Source organism: Hemitrygon akajei, unplaced genomic scaffold (genome assembly GCF_048418815.1).
Source record: "Hemitrygon akajei unplaced genomic scaffold, sHemAka1.3 Scf000059, whole genome shotgun sequence".
Taxonomy (NCBI): Eukaryota; Metazoa; Chordata; class Chondrichthyes; order Myliobatiformes; family Dasyatidae; genus Hemitrygon; species Hemitrygon akajei.
In genome coordinates this window covers 2,388,540-2,411,160 of record NW_027331945.1, presented here as the reverse complement: position 1 = coordinate 2,411,160, position 22,621 = coordinate 2,388,540, and the positions used below count along the sequence as shown (strand labels likewise).

The window sequence follows — 22,621 nt, the reverse complement described above, 5'->3', positions numbered from 1 at the left end:
GATTCTTTAATGTCCCCCTGGCGAGTGTTATTTGCTCCTAAAGCCATCTTAGGACATGTAACCACCCCAGAGGGTATAACTGTTCTATTGTGATCATTTCTTCATCTTTCTGGTCTGAGCTTTCATTTCAGTTCAGAACAGTACATGCTCGCAGCGTGTTGAATCCTGTTTTCATTGATGAAAATACAACCTTAGAAGAGTTACAGTGAGTAGGACAGAGGGAATGGGACTCCCTCAACACTGTGTGTGCAGCTCCCTCAACATCTTGCTTGCTCCTCTCCATAGTGCACTCACTTTATCTTCCACTCCCTTTCTCCCTACCCTTCACCCTCCTCTCAATTCTCAGCACACCTTCCTCTCTGCATCTCTCCTCCGTTTATCTCTCACTCTCCCCTCTTATCCTAATACATCCTCTCCCACTTCCTCACCTCCCTCTCCTACTCCAGTCACCCCAACTTCCGCTGACTCTCACCTCTCTTCTCCCCTTTCTGTCTACAAACCACACCCCCACCCCGACACTGAATCTCAGCCCGTGCTCACTGCAGGATAGCAACCCGTCCCTTTCAATGTGCGACAGTGACATCGACAAGATAAGTAGCCTTGGTGACATCGGAACATACTGGCGTTTGGAGTTGGATGAAGCAGAGGAGGGAGAGAAAGTGACAGAGAGATAGAGGAAGAGGGAGAAAGAGAGAAGGGGAAGTGGGAGAGGGAGAGTTAGAGAGAGGGAGAGGGAGGGATGGAGGGAGGAGAGAACAGCTGAGTGCTGGTTGTGAAAAAGGGAGAGAGAATCGAGAGACTAGGAGTGTTAGTGAGCAAGACTGAGGAGAGCTGGCAGGGAAGTGTTAGAGCTGAGAAACAGAGGGGAGAGAGATGGTGGCAACAACCAGTGAGGGGAGAGAATGGCAGGAAGAGTGAGATGGATGTGGGTAAGAAATAAACGGGGAGCGAGCGAGGGGGCAGAGAGAGGCACGGGAGAGAATGACGGGGAGAGATTGGAGCGAATATGGGAGGGAAGAGAGATGAGGAGTTAAACTGGGATAGAAACCAGGGATTGAGCCGGGGGAGATATACCAGGGAACGGGACTGGCCCTTTGATATCTCTGTTGATCAGTGAGAAAGAAACTGACAGGGATCGAAAAGGGCCACTCATTTTAAATGGAGACATATGGAAATTTCTAAAATTCTAAATCTTCCATGTAAATTCCTTTAGGATCAGTGAAGTGTCTATCTAGCTGAGTGTAGGCAGTTGACTGGGTACATTTGAGGTGGAGATAGAGGGGGATAGACACAGAAGCAGATATCAGTCATGGCCATGTTGAATAAACATAATATCATAAGACTTCCTCTTTCTTATGAATTGATTTCCCTGTAGTCTGAGGGTGTACCCCTGGTCCTGGGCTACGCATTATGGGAAACATCCTCTCTATCTTGGCTTTACAGTATTCAGGAAACCCGCCCATAATTCTAAACTCCAGCGGGAACAGCAAAGAGACATCATATACCATGAGCTGTGGTCTTGTTAAGCAGCTTCAGCTGCAGCACCTTGTTCAAAACAATCTGAAAATCCAAACAAACACCACCCACCACCTTTCTTATTTCACCAAAGAATTCCGAGAGATCTGTCTGGGAAGATTTCTCCTGAGGAAAACCATGCCGTTTTGGTCGTATAGGGGAGGATTTAAAAGGACTGTCATGGAACAGAATCATTGGCAGGGTCCAGCTGGCTAGAGTTGACTCTCTACTGTACACTAGGTGTGTTATAAATTCACTTAAATACCAAAGACAGAGTTTAAAATAAACTGATTTATTTGTCGCAGATCCAGAATATTAAACTCCAGTCCCATAAAAGGTGAATGTGCAGCAGAAGAAACTCCTCCCATGCCCAGTGACCAGGGTGCAGAACTGGGTGTGGTGAGCAGCAGCAATAATTGCAGAGTTCAGCACCGACAGTCACTCTCGAAATTGCATTCAGCAACGGTGATGGACAAATATCCAGCATGCAGCTCATTGAAACTTTCTCCCCAGTGTGAACCCGGTAGTGTGTCACAAGTGTAACGTGCTGCAAGGTTTCACTGCTAATGTAATGGCCTCTCTGCAATGTTTCACTGCTGAGGTAATGGTTTCTCAGTAGCAGCATTGTTTAGGTTAAGCTTGGAGATAACAGGGTTATGGAGTGCGGGGCTATCCAACGAGAGAAACGTTCTTTCTTGTGAGTCTGGAAGAGAGAATTTGTGGTCTTTCACTAGGGAGAGATGAGAAGACATGAATGGAGAGAGCGGGCCATTCTTCTTTGTTTACTTACCTAATCCTGTAGTCAAAGTCAGAATTATAAAGCTCAATCGTTTAATCGTATATTGTGTACTGTTTGTAATTTCAGGGAACTGATTTGTAGCAGGGGACACATCACACAGCATCCACCCAAACGAGATTTCTCTAGTTCGGCCGGGCTGGGGGCTATCACCCCCTACATTAAGCTGCTAGCCGAAGCGAGAGTTACATAAGCCTCGATGACTGAGTAAATCACTTCCCACAATAACAGCAGGTGAACGGCCTCTCCAGTTTGAAGTCAATGATGCACAGTTGGGTGATTTGGCTGAGAGAAACTCTTCCCAATGGCTGAGCAGGTGATCGGCCTCTACCCAGTGTGAACTCGCTGGTGTCTCTGTAGTTGAGATGACCAAGTGAATCCCTTCCCACAGACTGAGCAGGTGAACGGCCTCTCCCCAGTGTGAACTCGCTGATGTACCCTCAGTTGAGATGACTGAGTGAATCCCTTCCCACAGTCTGAGCAGGTGAATGGCCTCTCCCCAGTGTGAACTCGCTGATGTACCTTCAGTTGGGATGAACAACTGAATCCCTTCCCACAGTCCGAGCAGGTGAACGGCCTCTCGCCAGTGTGAACTCGCTGATGTACCTTCAGTATAGATGACCTAGTGAATCCCTTCCCACAGTCTAAGCAGGTGAATGGCCTCTCGCCAGTGTGAAATCGCTGATGTACCCTCAGTTGGGATGAGCAAGGGAATCCCTTCCCACAGTCCGAGCAGGTGAACGGCCTCTCACCAGTGTGAACTCGCTGATGTACCCTCAGTTGGAATGAGCAAGGGAATCCCTTCCCACAGTCTGAGCAGGTGAACGGCCTCTCCCCAGTGTGAGCTCGCTGATGTACCTTCAGTTCAGATGACTGAGTGAATCCCTTCCCACAGTCTGAGCAGGTGAATGGCCTCTCACCAGTGTGAACTCGCTGATGTACCCTCAGTTGGGATGAGCAAGTGAACCCCTTCCCACAGTCTGAGCAGGTGAACGGCCTCTCCCCAGTGTGAACTTGCTGATGTACCCTCAGTTGGGATGAGCAAGGGAATCCCTTCCCACAGTCTGAGCAGGTGAACGGCCGCTCGCCAGTGTGAACTCGCTGGTGAGCCATCAGGTAAGACGACCGAATGAATCCCTTCCCACAGTCTGAGCAGGTGAATGGCCTCTCGCCAGTATGAACTTGCTGATGTGTCTTCAGGTTAGATGAGCAAATGAATCCCTTCCCACAGTCCGAGCAGGTGAACGGCCGCTCCCCGGTGTGAACTCGCTGGTGTTTCATTAGGGAGGATGACTGAGTGAATCCTGTCCCACAGTATGAGCAGGTAAACGGCCTCTCTCCAGTGTGAACTCTCTGATGTACCTTCAGTTGAGATGACCGAGTGAATCCCTTCCCACAGTCTGAGCAGGAGAACGGCCTCTCCCCCGTGTGAACTAGCTGGTGTACCATTAGGTCAGATGACCGAGTGAATCCTTTTCCACAGTCTGAGCAGGTGAACGGCCTCTCTCCAGTGTGAACTCGCTGATGTACCTTCAGGTTAGATGAGGAAATGAATCCCCTCCCACAGTCTAAGCAGGTGAATGGCCTCTCCCCAGTGTGAGCTCGCTGATGTATCTTCAGTTGAGATGACCGAGTGAATCCCTTCCCACAGTCTGAGCAGGTGAACGGCCTCTCCCCAGTGTGAACTCGCTGGTGTACCTTCAGTTGAGATGACCGAGCGAATCCCTTCCCACAGTCTGAGCAGGTGAACGGCCTCTCCCCAGTGTGAACTCGCTGATGTACCTTCAGTTGGGATGAGCAAGGGAATCCCTTCTCGCAGTCCGAGCATGTGAATGGCCTCTCCCCAGTGTGAACTCGCTGGTGTGCCATTAGGTCAGATGAGCAAGTGAATCCCCTCCCACAGTCTGAGCAGGTGAACGGCCTCTCTCCAGTATGAACTCGCTGATGTATTTTCAGTTTAGATGAGCTTGTGAATCCCATCCCACAGACTGAGCAGGTGAACGGCCGCTCACCAGTGTGAACTCGCTGATGTACCTTCAGTTGGGATGAGCAAGTGAATCCCTTCCCACAGTCTGAGCAGGTGAACGGCCTCTCCCCAGTGTGAACTCGCTGGTGTACCTTCAGATGGGATGACTGAGTGAATCCCTTCCCACAGTACGAGCAGGTGAATGGCCTCTCCCCAGTGTGAACTCGCTGATGTACCTTCAGTTGGGATGACCGAGTGAATCCCTTCCCACAGTCCGAGCAGGTGAACGGCCTCTCCCCAGTGTGAACTCGCTGGTGAGCCATTAGGTCAGATGACTGAGTGAATCCTTCCCCACAAATTCAGCAGATGACCAGCCTCTGCCCAGTGTGAACTGACTGGTGTGTCCACAGGTGGGAAGACCGACTGGAACCCTTCTCACACACAGAACAGGTGAATGGCCTTGTCCCAGTGTGAACTCGCTGATGTACCTTCAGTTGAGATGATCAACTGAATCCATTCCCACTGTCTGAGCAGGTGATTGGGTTCCCCCATGTAAAATGACGGGCGTGCCAGTCGGTCAGATGATCAAGTGAATCCCTCCCCACAGTCTGAACAGGAAGGAAGATGAAGTGAATCCCTTGCTCCACTTCGTAAATATCTGGTCAGAGACAGCAAAACTGACGTGATCTGTTTGAGATTCCCGTAGACAAATTCCTTATCATTTTTAACCTGTAAAAAGATTTACAAAATCCATCAATGGATGTAGGACAACATTTCAGATGAGATCACTTGAGTTGATATGGCTTCACACTGTTACAGTGAAGTTCAACCCAAGTTAGAGAGAGAAGTCATCTTCTAACTGGGCACAATGCTAGTATCTGGAATGACCATCAAACTCTCTGATGCTCCTCCTGTCTCTATGAGAATGGGGCATTTCTGCCATCTCCAATCTGTGACCTGGCTCAGTTTGACTCTCTCCATTGGTATTATTCCCTGTTTCCTCTGAGCTGCATCAGTGCCTGGCCCCACAGTAACTGAACCACTCTCACGCAAATAGCCAGTACTGCATTCCATGCACCCCACTCTCTGTGTAAAAAAACTAACACCTGACATCCCCTCGATATCTATTTCCAAGCACCTGAAAACTATGCTCCTCGTGTTAGCCACTTTAGACCTGGGGGATAAATTCATCCATTTCAAGATCCAACTCCTTAAGTGCAGGGTTACAAGCTGCAGCTGGATGCACATCTTGTAGGTGAGGGCAACAAGGACACTGGCGGTCTCCCCACCTTCCCACCAATGTCCCCTCTAACGTAATGACCAGTGGGCACATAAATCATGTACTGTACATTTTTTTCCAAGTGACATGTACAGAGTGAATTTTATATAGAGGTATTCATTTTAACAGCTAGCAAATCACTGTCAATAACAACTTTGATCTCCTCTGGGTTTGATCAAGTTCATCTGCTCTCTCACACAAACTATATAGCAGGCCTGTAATGGGTAATGAAGGATTTTCTCACCAAAGCTCTTGCATATTGTCCATAAGTGGTTTGTTTGCTAAATTACGCTTTAAAAAGTCAGAGTTCCAAATATCACTCCACTTCTTCCCACTTCTAAATTCTCCAGCAACTTTTGCATCACCACAATATACACAGGGAACACCAGTTTCTATAATGGACATAAATATTTCCCGTGAACCCGCCTGAGGAATTTAGGATATATTAAAAAAAAACATTTTGAACCTATGTAATCTCTGGCTAAAAGAATATTTGGGACTGAATAGGAATTTTTGAACTGAAGTAAACTCTGTGTTCAGCGGTTTGCTAAGACAGGCTCATTACCAGTTCTCTGTGGCTTGCAGAGAGACTCACTGAGAGCTGATAACATTATGCATTGTACCCTTGTTAGCTGATAACATTATACATTGTACCCTCGTTAGCTGATAACATTATGCACTGTACCCTCATTTGAGTGAAGGGAGGAGGACTCGCTGATAAGGACCGGAATGAACATGTCTGTAATTAAGTCAGAGCCTTGCAAAGGGAATAACTGATAAGGACTGGACAGTACATCCAACTGTAATTAGAACCTTCATTTAGCGAACTCTCTTATCTACGTAATTTAGTTTTACACCAACAGATTGGGTGGGCATACCAGTTCTAATAACATCTTGCAATAGTAATGTCTGGGGCTTACTATGTATAAATGTCTGGGTTCATGTATAAATACATGGCTGTAACCTGACAGAGTCAGTCCACTTGTCAGATGGTGGATGGTGGCAGTCACTTTGACAACTGGGTCTCAAACTCCTACAGGAGAATGCACAATAAACTGTGGTGATGATAAGAAGCTGGTCTCTCGTGTTTTATTCAGATTCAACTTTAACATTTGGCGTAATGAACAGGATCCCAATATAGGGAGTGCCAAGCAGACGGGCTGAGTAAGCGGCTGGACCACTCTGGGGACTGCAGAGACTGACCGGGCACCCAATAGGTATTTTACATTATGTCGCTCTCCGTTAGTTCCTTTCGAGGTACGGTCCCTCGCCCAAGGCTGATCGCATACCTTGACGGGATCGGGAAAGAATCTGTTGGGGGTCTCGTATAAGGGAGGCAAAATTTTACTAAGTGGGCAGGAGGCGGTTCCAGGTAAATTTCACTAAGTAGACAGGAGGCAGGAGGTGCCAGCCGGGTAAATATATCTGATTGTTAATTGAGCGGGAGGCTTTGTGCTGGGTATATTATTTGGTGCACATGGGTCAATTGCAGTCGATTGATACGAGTGGGCCAGGAGCAGCCCTACACAATGTGTGAGAGTTTTCCAGACAAGGAAAAAGATTTGCGCATGTTGAGTACAGCGCTGAATAAGAAATTGGGGAACAAAATGTGGCCACTGGGGAGGAACCAGGGATATTACCTCATGAGAACAAGCAGTAAATTTGATATGGGAAAAAAACTGTGGAAAGAAGTGGAAATTGTTGAAAAGGGAATGGAAGGAAAAGGCAGATGGAAAGTGGAACGGTACATTATTAGCAACTTGGAGCAATAATGCATGTGACAAAGGGAGAGAGGTATGTACTGCAAGAAGAACACCAAAGGTTGGGAGACACTAAAAGTGGAGCATGAATGGGTGGATAGATGCAGCAAGCAAGAGCAGGGAAAACAACGTAAGCAAACCAAGGCTGGCCTAGATAGGAGAGCAGGGCAGGAACATCAGTCTGAAGTTCGAACTGATAGGGAAACAAGGGATCCCGAACCCATGTCTGGCATACTGACCCTGTTTGAGGACAGTGACCGTGATGAGGAGTGGGCACCCACCGTAGCACCCCCCACCCAACTTACCAGGAGCCAAGTGCACCCAGTGCTCCCAAATCCCAGTCCTCCCAGTACTCAGATACACTGTCTGCTCAGGTAAAACAGTGGCGGCAGGGAAGGGGAGGTCCGTAAACTTTGAGATTCATTAAGAGAATACCGAGACAGGAAGGTAAGGATCCAATAGAACCCCAGAGTTAATGGCTCCACAAAGACATTGGCTCAATGGAAGAAGCGAGAGAGTGGTAGTGGAGGATTGCTACTCTGAGTGGAGGCCTGTGACTAGTGGTGTGCCACAGGGGTTAGAGCAGGGTCCATTGTTATTTGTCATCTATATTAATCATCTGGATGGTAATGTGGCAAATTGGATCAGCAAATTTGCTGATGATACAAAGATTGGAGGTGTAGTGGACAGTGAGGAAGGTTTTCAAAGCTTGCAGAGGGATTTGGACCAGTCGGAGGAACTGGCTGAAAAATGGCAGATGGAGTTTAATGTGGACAAGTGTGAGGTATTGCACCGGAAGGTCAAACCAATGTAGAACATACAAGGTAAATGGTAGGACACTGAGGAGTGCGGTAGAACAGAGGGCTCTGGGAGTACAGATACATAATTCCCTAAAAATGGCGTCACAAGTAGATAGGGTTGTAAGGAGAGCTTTTGGTACATTAGCATTTATAAATCAAAGTACTGAGTATCAGAGTTGGAATGTAATGGTGAGGAGTACTGTGTGCAGTTTTGGTCACCTAATTACAGGAAGGATATTAATAAGGTTGAAAGAGTGCAGAGAAGGTTTATAAGGATGTTGCCGGGACTTGAGAAACTGAGTTACAGAGAAAGGTTGAATAGGACTTTATTCCCTGGAGCGTAGAAGAATGAGGGGAGATTTGATAGGGGTGTATAAAATTATGATAGGTATAGACAGAGTGAATGCTATCAGGGTTTTTCCACTGAGGCCAGAAGACAAAAAAAAACTAGAGGTCATGGGTTAAGGGTGAAAGGGGAAAAGTTTAAAGGGAACATGGGGGGGCTTCTTCAGGCAGAGAGTGGTGGGAGTGTGGAATGAGCTGCCAGATGAAGTGGTGAATGCGGGCTCACTTTTAACATTTAAGAAAAACTTGGACAGGTACATGGATGAGAGGGGTATGGAGGGATATGGTCCAGGTGCAGGTCAGTGGGACTAGGCAGAAAATTGGTTCGGCACAGCCAAGAAGGGCCAAAAGGCCTGTTTCTGTGCTGTAATGTTCTATGGTTCTGAAGGCAATTGCCCACCGAATGCTGCCCAGTCCACCAGCAGCAGGAGGAGGGACAGTCCTCAGTGATTCCTGTGTATGCACCCTGGAAGCCTCAAGAAATGATAATGATCATGAATCAGGTCCCAGGTAGAAGAGAAAGACCAGCACAGTTTGCTCAGTGTGTCCGCAGTACTATACAAATGTTTAATGCGACCCTGCAAGATTTATTCGGTCTCTGCTGCATGATTCTCTCAGCTGATGAGGGGTGGAAATGGAAGGCAGAATTGAGATACCAAACCTATCAGGAGTTACAGGCGGGAAACCATAATGAGAATGAACAGACAGACCAGATTATCCAAGCCTTGGAAAGGGCTCTCCAGCAACCTGTAAACATCACTGAAGTTCTTGAATGCAAACCTAAGCCTGGGGAATCGGGACGAGACTATCGGGAGCAGTTTGTGGACTGCTACGGCACTGGGAATCCACCCCCCCCCCACCCCCAGTTTAAAGCCTTACCGCTCCAATACTTACCAACTAAGTTATCCAACATGATTAAAACAAATAATATGGATTGGCCTGACAATGACCGAAATCGAATGCGACAAGCTTTGACATATTATTGGGACCCGACTTTCGAATCCTGATCAAACCCAAAGGGAACTAACATTAAAGGTGAATATGTTCAGCGGCAAAGAAAGACGTGAGCGGGCTATATCTGGGGATCCGAAATGGGAACAAAAACCTACCAAGGGACAGGTGGGGACAGCAACCTGTTTAGAAATTGACAATCAAGGATGCTTCCTACTGTGAGTACCACCCCTCAGGAAGAGCCCAATTTAATATTGCAAGTTGCTGGAATTCCGGTTCCACTTCTGATTGGGGGCAACCACAACCACTGTCGATCAGAAAATAGTATCGGAAAAGGGAAAACAGCTATCAGACGCGACAATCACTCTGTTTGGGTTTGAATGAACGGAATGTACGTATTCACGTATCCAGCCACTGCAGGTAGAATTCCAGGGGACCCAGTGTGAGGTTTCATTTAGAGTCACCACCAGTCGGGGTGTAATCTAGCAGAGAGAGACTTGCTCTGTCCGTTGTAAGTCGAGATTCTCTGCGTGGACAAGGGTATCACCCTGGGACTAGTGAACAACCGACATCTTCCCCAGTTACTGACACCCCCCCCCCAGTGGTGGGCACTTAATCTGGACTCCACTGTGTTTGAACCCCTTCTGCCAGCGGCCGACCCTCATGTGACCCTGTGCTATGACCCTCCGGGGTGCTCAACTGAGGAAAGCCAGTATTATGCACCCCTCGAGGGACAGAAGTTCCCAGTCACGGTGATTGGAGAACTTAAAGGAAAAGAGGGCAGTGCATTTCTGGCCGAAGTTCCAGATTTCCTTTGACGACAGACAGGACTGGTTGTTCCCCATACTACCTTCAGGGTTTGCCCCGGGTTCAAACCAAAGACCCTGGGGTTCTTTGCCTACACACTGATGAAACAAGCCTCTAGCAACGAGGGAGACTGGCAAAACTTGGGCGCAGGACAACTCCAATACTGGAAGGACTTTGAGTTGAAGATGGCACATCTGGTAAGACAACCTTTTAATATTGACCAAGATGTTGTACCCCATCTCTGGGCAATTTCAGGCCACGAGATCGGCCACACAAACTGCTCCAGTCCGGATCACTGCGGAAGAAGAACAGACTCTCCCATCCATTCCGCAATACCCCCTCAAGCCCAACGCAACTCCATATAAGGATGGAGGCTCTTTTGTGGATCCAGCAGGGAAACAATATTCTGGTGATGTGATAGTGACGGACAGTGAAGTAATTGAGCAGGCCTCTTTTGAAGCAGCTGTCTCTACCCAGAAGGCTGAGCCGTTTGCTCTGACTTGGGCCTGTATCCTAGCAACAGATAAAAGTGCGAACAATTACACGGACTCCCGTTATGCATTTGGAGTTGTCCATGACTACCGGGCTCTCTGGGAACATGGGGATTCCTGATTTGCTCTGGCCACCCCATTAGTAATGCCTCTTTTGTAAACAACTTACTCACCGCTCAACAGCTACCTCAAGTTTTGGCTATTATTAAATGTGCGGCCCACACCCGCATGGCCAACCAGGTCACTAAACTCAATGCTTCAGCAGATTAGACAGCGAAAAGTGCTGCACAATCCTCGATAGTTGTAGACTCCTCGGGTTCCCATCAAGCAATCCTCCGTGACTGAAGCAGAACGAGTTTGCCAGACATGTGGGAGGTACGTACTTTTCAGGGGGACGCCTCTGAGGAGGAGTGCAAGCTGTGGTTCCAGGTGGGGTGCCAGAAAGACCCCGACCGAGGTTTCTGGATCACCCCAGCGGGACAGGTTTGTGTTCCTACACAGTTTTTACCTATATTGATCAATTCTGCACACACCTGGAAAAGGAGGGAATGGTTGTTAACCTGCACCCTGCACACCGGGTACGACTCCCTTGACCATTTTCGTGTCTACAAGTTGATGTTACTGAATTGCCTAGAGTACATTGCTATAGATGCTGCTTAGTTATTATAGATGCATTTAACAGGTGGATTGAAGCTATTCCAACTACCAATAATACTGTTATGACTGTTGTGAAGGTATTATTACGGGATATAATTCCCAGGTACGGCCTGCCAGAGATGCTGAGCTCTGACAATGGCCCACACTTTGTGGCGAAAGCAAGCGAAGGGGTGTGTAACAAACTAGCTATCAAGCAACATTTCCACTGTGTACACCACCCACGGGCCGTTGGCTTAGTGGAAAGAGTCAATGGCACTCTGAAGAGTAAATTGGCCAAACTAACAGCGGAGACTGGACTCACTTGGTTGAAGGTCCCACTGTTAGACCTATTCTACATGAGGGTCACCCCACAGGGGAAAACAGTGTTGTCACCAGCTGAAATCATTTATGGACGGCCCATGAGGACACCCTGTGGACCAAGACCTTGTGCACCATTGTTCCCAGAAAGTCTACCAGGTAAATTGGATATGCATACCCTCGGGGAAGAGATGGGGAAATACATATGCCAACTGAACAAAATTTTCCAAGCATTACATTCACAGGTACAACAGGCTTACAAGGAAGAGAACCACCCTGCAGAGAGGAGTGACTATCCCACCCTAGAACCTGGGAATTTTGTCCTGACCAAGAACTGGGATTGAGGGAAACTCAGACCTCGGTGGAGAGGACCATATTAGGTGTTACTGACCACTCCACGGCTCTGAGACTGAAGGGGCAATCTCGGTGGATACATCAAACAGACTACAATCGTGTTACTGAAGGAACTGAGTAGAAGGACTCTCTCAGACTAAAGGAAAAGGTATTGGTTGATCGTGGTGTGGTGAACCTCTAGGTTTCTTGTCATTTTAAGAGAGATTGCCTGAGTGACGTCAGCCGCCGGCTTTCTCGGCTCCTGTTTGATTCTTACTGAGAGAGAGGGAGGGGTGGAACTATTTGACTCTACAGCGTGTTTACACTTGCTCACAGCTTGCGTTTACATAGCTCGCAGTTTGCTTTATTTAAGCAAAGACAGTCAGAGACAGACAGTCAGATGGAGAGAAAGAAAGAAGATGGAAGGTTCGAAACAAAGGATCTAGTGGCCGAAGTTCGGTGTTTGAACTCTCCTGTGCCCACAAGGGTGGGTTGATTATCGATCCAGCAAATACCTGGAAAATACCTGAGGAGGAAGGTAAAGCTGCGTGAGCGCGGGTGACGTCAGTGGCGAGCGCGGGCTTTAAAAAGCGACCCACTTTTAGGAGCGGGAGTAAGGAGTGCTTGTGATCGACATACGACTGGAGATCGGAGGATCAGTCGTTGTAGGCAGGCCAAGACCCTCGGACCTACCTGGAAAATACCTGAGGAGGAAGGTAAAGCTGCGCGACCGCGGGTGACGTCAGTGGCGAGCGCGGGCTTTAAAAAGCGACCCACTTTTAGGAGCGGGCAGTGTCGATGCGGGCAGCGGAGTGCGCAGGAGCAGAGTGCTGGGCTTTGGCTCAGCGGGCTTCGGCGCAAGAGGACTTTGGCGAGAAGACTTTGGCTGCTTTTCATTTATTCTGACTAATCTGGGATCAGGTAATGGGGGAGACGCTTAGAGCAGTGGTGTGCTCCGTATGCAGTATGTGGGAGGTCAGGGTCAACACAGTTGTCCCTGATGACCACACCTGCAATAGGTGCATCCAGCTGCAGCTCCTATCAGACCGAGTTAGGGAATTGGAGCAGGAGCTGGATAAACTACGGATCATTCGGGAGGCAGAGGCAGAGATAGATAAGAGTTATCGGGAGGCAGTCACACCGAAAAGAAAGGAGGTAGGCAAATGGGTGACAGTCAAGAGAGGCAGGGGGAGCAGACAGAGAGAGAAGAGCACCCCAGTGGCCGTTCCCATCAAAAATAAGTATACCGTTTTGGATAATGTTGGTGGGGATGACCTACCAGGAACAAGCTGCAGTGGTCCTGTCTCTGGCACTGAGGTTGGACCCGCGACTAGGAAGGGGAGGAGGGAAGAGAAGAGAGCAGTAGTGATAGGGGATTCTATAGTCAGGGGGGCGGACAGGAGATTTTGTGGGGAAGATCGGGAGTCTCGGATGGTATGTTGCTTCCCTGGTGCCGGGGTCCGAGACATCTCAGATCGGGTGCAGTTTATTCTCGAGAGGGAGGGCAAGGATCTACATGTTGTGGTCCATGTAGGGACCAATGACATGGGTAGGATGAGTGAGGGGGTCCTGCGTAGGGAGTTCAGGGAGTTAGGTGCGAAGCTGAAGAGCAGGACCTCCAGGGTAACAATCTCAGGATTGCTACCTGTGCCACGTGCGAGTGAGACAAGGAACAGGAGGATTATAAAAATTAATACGTGGCTGAGAGGATGGTGCAGGAGGGAGGGCTTCAGGTTTGTGGATAATTGGGCCTTATTCCAGGGAAGGTGGGATCTGTTCCGAAGGGACGGTTTACACCTGAACTGGAGCGGTACTAACATTCTTGCAGGGAAGTTTGCTAGAGCTTCTTGGGAGGGTTTAAACTAAATTTGCAGGGGGTGGGGATCCAGAATGTGAGAGAGGATAGCAAGAGGATGAATAAAGGACAGGTGGAGATTACACGGTTCCGGAATATTAAGTGTGTAGTAGAGGAAGGTGGGGCGGAACAAGCGATAAGGAGGACTCGTGTACAGAGGGATGGTCTGACTGAACATGGAGTTAAATGTGTTGCAAGAATAAGTAAATGTAGGAAGGACAACAAAATTCTAGGGGCGTATAGCCCGATGGGAGATCGGGGAGCTGGGTTAAGCACAATAGGCAGCAATTCAAACAGAGAGAGGAGAAATGGGTTAAAAATTCTATATCTGAATGCACGAAGTGTCAGGAATAAGACGGATGAGCTTGAAGCCCAGGTGCGAATGGGTAACTATGATGTTGTTGGGATAACGGAGACATGGCTGCAGGGAGATCAGACCTGGGAAATGAATGTACAAAGGTATACGTGCATGTGGCAAAGGTAATGTCGCAGTAGTTATGGGGGATTTCAAAATGCAGGTGAACTGGGAGAATCAGGTTGGTGCTGGACCACAGGATAGGGAGTTTGTAGAGTGCCTACGGGATGCATTCTTGGAACAGCTTGTACCAGAGCCGACCAGGGACAAGACTATTCTGGATTTAGTGTTATGTAATGAACAGGATTTGATAAGCGATCTCGCAGTAAAGGAGCCTTTAGGAGGTAGTGATCACAATATGATAAGCTTTTATCTGCAATTTGAGAAGGATAAGGGCAGCTCGGAGGTGTCAGTGTTGCAGATGAACAGGGGAAACTATGGAGCCATGAGGGAGGAGCTGGCCAAAGTTGACTGGACGGATAGCCTAGCAGAAAAGACAGTGGAATAGCAATGGCAGGTATTCTTGGGAATAATGCACAAGGTACAAAATCAGTTCATCCCCCAGAAAAGGAAGGATTCAAAGGGGGGAAAGGGGCCTCAGTGGTTGACAAAGGAAGTCAGAGACTGCCTAGCATTAAAAAAAAGGAAATATGACAGAGCTAAGGTGAGTGGGTGGACAGATGATTGGGAAGTTTTTAAGGAACAACAGAACTTAACTAAAAAGACAATACGGGGAGAAAAAATGAGGTACGAACGCAAGCTAGCCAGGAATATAAAGGAAGATAGCAAAAGCTTTTTTTTTCAGGTATGTGAAGAGAAAGAAGATAGTTAAGAACAATGTTGGACCCTTAAAGAATGAATTGGGTGAAATTGTTATGGGAAACAGAGAAATGGCAGAAGAATTTAATGAGTACTTTAGATCTGTTTTCACTAAGGAAGACACAAGCAATCTCCCAGATGTATGGATGGGCCAAGGACATAGGGTAACAGAGGAAATGAAACAGATTGACATTTGGAAGGAAACGGTGATGAGAAGACTGATGGGACTGAAGGCTGAAAAATCCCCAAGTCCAGATGGTCTGCACCCTAGGGTACTAAGAAGGTGGCTCTGGAAATTGCGGATGCATTGGTAATCATTTTCCAATGTTCCTTAGATTCAGGATCAGTTCCTGAGGATTGGAGAATGGCTAATGTTATCCCACTTTTTAAGAAAGGAGGGAGGGAGAAAACAGAGAACTATCGACCTGTCAGCCTGACATCGGTGGTGGGAGAGATGCTAGAGTCCATTATTAAGGATGAAATAGTGGCATATCTAGATAGCAGTGATAGGATTGGGCCGAGCCAGCATGGATTTACCAAGGGTAAATCATGCTTGACTAATCTGTTGGAGTTTTTCGAGGATGTAACCAGGAAGTTAGATGGGGGAGATCCAGTGGATGTAGTGTACCTCGATTTTCAGAAGGCATTTGATAAGGTCCCACATAGAAGATTGGTGGGTGAAATCAAAGCTCAGGGCATCAGGGGGAAGGCATTGACATGGATAGAAAACTGGTTGGCAGATAGAAAGCAAAGGGTAGCGGTGAATGGGTGTTTCTCAGAATGGCAGGTGGTGACTAGTGGGGTGCCACAGGGCTCGGTATTGGGACCACAGCTGTTTACCATTTACGTTAACGATTTGGATGAAGGTATAGAGAATAGCATCAGCAAATTTGCTGATGATACTAAGCTGGGTGGCAGTGTGACATGTGATGAGGATGTTAGGAGAATTCAGGGTGACTTGGATAGGCTGGATGAGTGGGCAGATACTTGGCAGATGGCGTTTAATGTGAATAAGTGTGAGGTTATCCACTTTGGGAGTAAGAACAGGAAGGCAGATTATTATCTGAACGGTATAGAGTTGGGTAAGGGAGTAATACAAAGAGATCTCGGAGTCCTTGTTCATCAGTCACTGAAGGTGAATGAGCAAGTGCAGCAGGCAGTGAAGAAGGCTAATGGAATGTTGGCCTTTATTACAAAGGGAATTGAGTACAAGAGCAAGGAAATCCTCTTGCATTTTTACAGAGCCCTGGTGAGACCACACCTGGAGTATTGTGTACAGTTTTGGTCTCCAGGGTTAAGGAAGGACATCCTGGCTGTAGAGGAAGTGCAGCGTAGATTCACGAGGTTAATTCCTGGGATGTCTGGACTGTCTTACGCAGAGAGGTTAGAGAGACTGGGCTTGTACACGCTGGAATTAAGGAGATTGAGAGGGGATCTGATTGAAACATATAAGATTATTAAGGGATTGGACAAGATAGAGGCAGGAAATATGTTCCAGATGCTGGGAGAGTCCAGTACCAGAGGGCATGGTTTGAGAATAAGGGGTAGGTCATTTAGGACACAGTTAAGGAAAACCTTCTTCTCCCAGAGAGTTGGGGGGGTCTGGAATGCATTGCCTCAGAAGGTAGTAGAGGTCAATTCTCCAGATGCTTTCAAGAAGGAGCTAGATAGGTATCTTATGGATAGGGGAATCAAGGGATATGGGGACAAGGCAGGAACTGGGTATTGATAGTAGATGATCAGCCATGATCTCAAAATGGCGGTGCAGGCTTGAAGGGCCGAATGGTCTACTTCTGCACCTATTGTCTATTGAATGTGTGATTGTCACTTTGTTTGATCCACTCGAGTGGATCTTTACATTTGGCAGTAACCTGTGAAGACCACTTGTGCTAACCCTTGCCTGGGGGTGGTAATTCACTTGTACAGGGTAACCCGTGACAAATCACTGTTGGTGATAATTCCTATAATCCATATGGGGATTTTGATGGAGTATCCCGTGGCTACCACTTTTGTTAACCCTTAACTGGATTCAGGTGTGTTATGTGGTAACCACTTGTGAGAAAGGTATTCTGTGGAAATCACTGTCAGTTATACTTTGTGTGTTGGATCTGGATTGGGAGAACCTTGTGGAATCTACCTGTGTGTTAACCCTTGCCTGGGTGGTAGTTCCCTTTGAAGACGGTACCCCTGTTATCAGCTAGTTTTGGTGATAATTCATATGTGGATTTGGAACGAAGACGGATAAGATCTTCGGCGACTGTTATCCTGTTTTACCACCGTGGAACTTGTGGAATTGGAAGCAATTGCCTACTCTCGACATTCACCTTCGATTACAAATATCTCTCTCACATCATTTATTCCGTGGATGAGCTGAACTTTCATACTTTACCATCTTAAGACTCTAAGCTTGGTATTCCCTGAGCTCAATGGTTTGGGAGTTATATTTACACATATGTATACACATAACACTGTTAACCATAGAACACTACAGCACAGTACAGGCCCTTCAGCCCTCCATGTTGTGCCGACCCATATAATCCTTTAAAAAATGTACTAAATCCACACTACCACATAACCCTCTATTTTTCTTTCCTCCATGTGCCTGTCCAAGAGGCACTTAAATATCCCGAATGTTATAGCCTCCACCACCATCCCTGGCAAGTCATTCCAGGCACCCACAACCCTCTGTGTAAAATAACTTACCACTGATGTCTCCCCTAGACTTCCCTCCCTTAATTTTGTACATATGCCTTCTGGTATTTGCTATTGCTGCCCTGGGAAACAGATACTGACTATCCACCCTGTCTATGCTTCTCATAATCTTGTAGACCTCTATCGTCCCCTCTCATTCTTCTACTCTCCAAAGAGAAAAGTCCCAGCTCTGCTAACCTTGATTCATATGACTTGTTCTCCAAACCAGGCAACATCCTGGTAAATCTCCTCTGCACCCTCTCCATAGCGTCCACATCCTTCCTATAATGAGTTGACCAGAATTAAACATTAAGAGCAGTCTCACCAGAGATTTGTAGAGTTGCAACATGACCTCTCTACTCTTGAACTCAATCCCCCTGTTAATGAAGCCTAGCATACCATAGGCCTTCTTAACCACCCTATCAACCTGTGCAGCAACCTTGAGGGATGTATGGATTTGAACCCCAAGGTCCCTTTTGATTGTTTTGCTTAAGTTGTTATATTATAAGTAGATACAAATAAAGATAGTGGTGTTAACATCAAAACCAGACTCCATGTGTGGTCTATTGCTGCTGGTTCATTTAAATTGTTACAGGTATGTAACAGTGGTGTTCGTGTTTATGTCTTTGAGAGGGATCACCCCACAATCCGGGGTCCCCATGTTAACACATTTCTGTGTCTCTGTCACACCGATGCCAAACAGGTAGAACTAGGGCCACCAAACGCAACTTCACAGACTGGGAAGCATGCAACCTGGCCATACTTGCAGGTGCCCAGCAGCGGAGAGGAATAACTGAGACTGAGTGATTTTGGATGATCACTTTTCTCTCCTATGGAGTAGCCAGGAATCCACCAAAGATAATCAATTTGGCTAAGGCACTTGAGGAGCCGGACACAATACTGCAGGGGCCCTGACAGAAACAAAGGCCCAAGTAACAGAAATATCAACTGAAATGATTGCAATCCGGCAAACAGTCGTACAGAATCGTATGGCTTTAGATTTTATCCAAGCTGAGAAAGGGGGAACCTGTGTTATTATTGACACAGAATGCTGCACCTATATCCCTGATGAGTCTACTAACATTACATCCCTCTCCAAGCACACTGCCAGGGAGATTGACAGCATCAAGAAAGTAGGGCAGGATTTACACAGGTTCACCGAAGGGTTGAAATGGTAGTATTTGAAGGCCTGTTTGGTAATATGTGAGGCATGATATTGCATTATGGCTTAATAGTTGTGCATATCATTGTTATAATTACTGTTGTGCATTGTTTTTATTCATTGATAAGTCAATGCTGTACACGGTTGCTCTCTCTGTAAAAAAAATTACGGCTTTGTTGATCATGTAATGATCAAAAGGAGGGAGTGGTAAAGTATGTAAAAGGGTTAACACTTCCTTAAACAATAGCCGCCTGTTCTTCTGAAAGAAATTGCTGATGATTAGCCAATGTACTAAGCCATGCTGAGCCATATTTCTTCTTGAGGGCAGCTAGCTAGGGTTTCTGGATGTTTATCTGAATTGTGCACTCATGCGTAGAGATAGGACAGCTTCAGTCCGTTCTGTGTGTTTAAGCCATTATGACTATTTTGTAATTTAAATTAAGGGGCTGTAATACAGTAAATAACTTTGGCTCCAGCCTGCCTTGTGTGGTGGGTATCTGGACAGATATATCTGTGGTGTAAGGGGAATTGTTAGTCAGTTAGTGGATTGGATACTAACGACACTAACGACATAAACAGTCTATGACTGTTCCTGTTTGAACGACTAACTGAGTAAGCCCCAGGTGCTTGGAGTAAAGAGTTTGTATTTATACGGTCTCTGAGTGACTTTATCCGGATTCGACTTCCACAGAATGGGAGTGGTTTTAAAGGACTGGGCTGCTGGAAGCACATTACCAGACCTGGAGTGATTGCAACTGGATCTGACAGAGGCATAACTGGCTCCTCTGGGCACATTCAGTCTCACTCCAACAATTTCCTACCTTCCTTTTACAGGTATGTAATGTCTAAAGGACCAGTGTTTCAGTAAATGAGACTCACCAAACTTTCTCCTGACTGAATCACTGGATTCTATGAGTCAGATGGGTTCTCTCCAGTTGACGCTCTCAATCCTCGGGCTGGTTCACTTGTTGATGTTCCACTGTCTTCAGTTGTGGTTTGCTTCCAGTTGGGTTTTTCTTCCAATAAATCTCTCACCGCAGGTCTAACTTTAACATGAAAGATAATGAAGCACATTGACAATAGAAAGGAGAACCAAACATCTCTGCTTAATGTTACTAAGAGCAAAACTCACTGAAATTTAAATGTTGAAGGTAGATATAATGATCTCAGTGAACAATCTTTTATTGTCCCTCACACGTCACAAAACGATATGGGATAAGAAGGAGCCATCATTCAGTTATGGTCAGACATAAGACACAGGAACAGAATTAGGTGATTCGATCAATCTGGTCTGCCCCACCACTCAACCATGGCTGATTTTCATTCCAACACCATATTCCTGCCTTCCTCCAGTAACCCTGAAGCTACTTAGCAATCATCAATATATTAATCTCTGTCATAAACATACCCAAATGGCAGCCTCAACCACCCTCTACAGCAACAAATTCCACAAATCAGACTTCCTTTGGCTGAAGAAATTTTCTCACCTCAATTTTAAAGGGAAGCATCTTTATTCTGAGCCTGTGCTGTCAGATCACAGATTCTCTGTCTAATGGAAACATCCTTTCCATGTCCATTTTATCCAGGCTTTTCAGCATTCGGTAGGTTTACTTAACCATACATCCCTCCACCACCCCCCACTCTGAACTCCATTGAACACAGGTCCAGAACCATCAAATACTTTTCATACATAAAGCCGATCATTCCTGAGATTATTCTTGTAAACATTGTTAGCAACACACCACGTGATCGTGCGTCACAAAGCAGATCTGCGGCGCACAGCCTCACGTGACCTGTTGGCGGGACGTCCGTTTCAATTCTGCGGAAATAGACAGCCTGGGCTCCTGGTTTGGATCGCTCAATGCAGATTCAGTGAAGTCGACACATTTCTGACGAGCCCAGATAACTGGGTACTAAATGAGTAATTGGCCCTCAGTTCGGGGCTCAAGGCCAATATCGGACCTCCCCGCCCGGGATCGGTCTCAATACTCACCGATGGGAAAGTGATATTTTCGGCCCGCAGACAGTGATCCCGAATCCGCAGAACGGCGCCAGCCTGGAGACTGTGAGCATGCGCAAAGTGATTGGTGCATCATCCGGAGGGCGGGGCCTCGGAAGCGACGCACAGATGCTGCCCATCTGTGGTTAAATGGGAGGGGAAAATGGGATCACCTGACTCCTCCTTCCCCCCCCCCGGCTGTGACTCCAGCTATCCATTACTCTGTGGAAAGAAGCAAACTTGCCACTCACATCTCCTCTCACCCTAAATGTATTAGCCATTTCACCCCCAGGAAAAATATATCGTCTGTCCACAATTTATTCCTCTCGTAATCTTATAAATGTCCATCCAGTCTCACCCCAGTCTGCGCCGCTCTGGAGTAAACAACACAAGTTTGTGCAACCTCTCGTTACAGCTCATGCTTCTAATCCAGGCAATATTCTGGTAAAACTCTTCTGCGAACAGAACTGTATGAAATTCTTCAGATGTGGTCTAACTAGTTGAATAAAACTGTGTTACGAACTGTAACGTTTTAGAAACGAAACAGCAGCAATACAGTTCACACCGGAGTCTGGTTTTGATGTTAAAACCACTTATTTATTAGTATCTACTTATAGTAACTTAACGAAATAAAGGAAAGGTAACAGTGTTATGTGTAAATATAACTCCCAAACTATCGAGCCTGAGGGAACAAAGCTTAGAGTCTTGAGATGGTAAAGTAGGAAAATTCAGTAATCCCCGGAATAAATGATGGGAGAGAGATATTTGTAATCCAGGGTGAAACGTAGAGAAAAGGCCGTTACTTCGAAATAACCGTCGTCGAAAATTTTATCCGTTGAATCTGTCCATATACAAGTTATCAGCGAAAGTGACCTGTCACAGTAATACCGTCTATCAGGGGTTACCGCACAACATACCCAGGCAAGGGTTAACACAAGTAACAACCACACACATTCGTTGTGGTTCTGTGCACCGATGATCAACCCACTCTTGTGGGCCGAGGCGAGTTCCAAGCCTCAGCTGCGACTAACTGAAGCTATCAGCTTTTCCACTCACACACACACACACACACACACACACACACTCTCTCTCTCTCTCTCTTCCCCCCCCCCCGCTCTCTCTCTCTCTTCCCCCCCCCCCCGCTCTCTCTCTCTTCCCCCCCCCCCCGCTCTCTCTCTCTTCCCCCCCCCGCTCTCTCTCTCTTCCCCCCCCCCGCTCTCTCTCTCTCTTCCCCCCCCCCGCTCTCTCTCTCTCTCTTCCCCCCCCCCGCTCTCTCTCTTCAGACTGGCCGACAGCCTGTCTGCAGATCGCTCACTCTCTCTCTCATGATTAATCCACAGTTAGCGCTGTCAGCCTGTGACTGACGTCATAGTCCCGCCTCCTCACGCCGGCGCTCTTAAAGAAACAGTCACAGTACGACCGCAGGCACGTAACAGCTGCAACACAACTTCCCGACTTTTGAACTCAATGCTTCAACTAATAAAGACAACCACGCCATTTGCCTTCTTAACCACCCGATCAATCTGTGCAGTCTCTTTCAGGAGCGATGAACTTGGAGTCTGAGATCCCTCTGATCATCAACACTGTTCAGGGTTTTGCATTTATCAGTGTACTGTCTCATACATTCGACCTACCGAGCTGCCGAGATGATCATCACTAATCAAATCTCACTGAGATTTCTCAGGTCCTGTTGAATTTATTGCCAAGTGCACAAGTACGGGAAGGTACAGGTACAGAGAAACA

At 47.0% G+C, this 22,621-nt stretch overlaps 1 protein-coding gene across 4 annotated transcripts; it reads right to left on the bottom strand.

The window, feature by feature from the left end:
* Nucleotides 1-2,557: 2,557 nt before the first annotated feature.
* LOC140721644 (uncharacterized) lies at nt 2,558-20,974 on the bottom strand. 4 transcript variants are annotated; one of them, XM_073036447.1, is made up of 3 exons: nt 20,873-20,974; nt 19,759-19,925; nt 2,558-5,006 (listed from the first exon to the last, which is right to left on the bottom strand). In XM_073036447.1, the coding sequence occupies exon 3, from the start codon at nt 4,598-4,600 to the stop codon at nt 2,639-2,641; it is 1,962 nt and encodes a 653-aa protein (XP_072892548.1). In that variant the 5' UTR covers nt 4,601-5,006; nt 19,759-19,925; nt 20,873-20,974; the 3' UTR covers nt 2,558-2,638. The 4 variants fall into 4 exon arrangements, with proteins under 4 accessions (XP_072892548.1, XP_072892549.1, XP_072892551.1 ...); XM_073036448.1 differs by having other exon boundaries at nt 19,759-19,921; nt 20,873-20,947; XM_073036450.1 differs by lacking the exon at nt 20,873-20,974 and adding an exon at nt 20,367-20,501.
* Nucleotides 20,975-22,621: the final 1,647 nt, after the last annotated feature.

Excerpts from the sequence above, each read along its gene's own strand:
- LOC140721644 (XM_073036447.1), bottom strand. The coding sequence starts at position 4,600 with ATGGCTCACCAGCGAGTTCACACTGGGGAGAGGCCGTTCACCTGCTCG.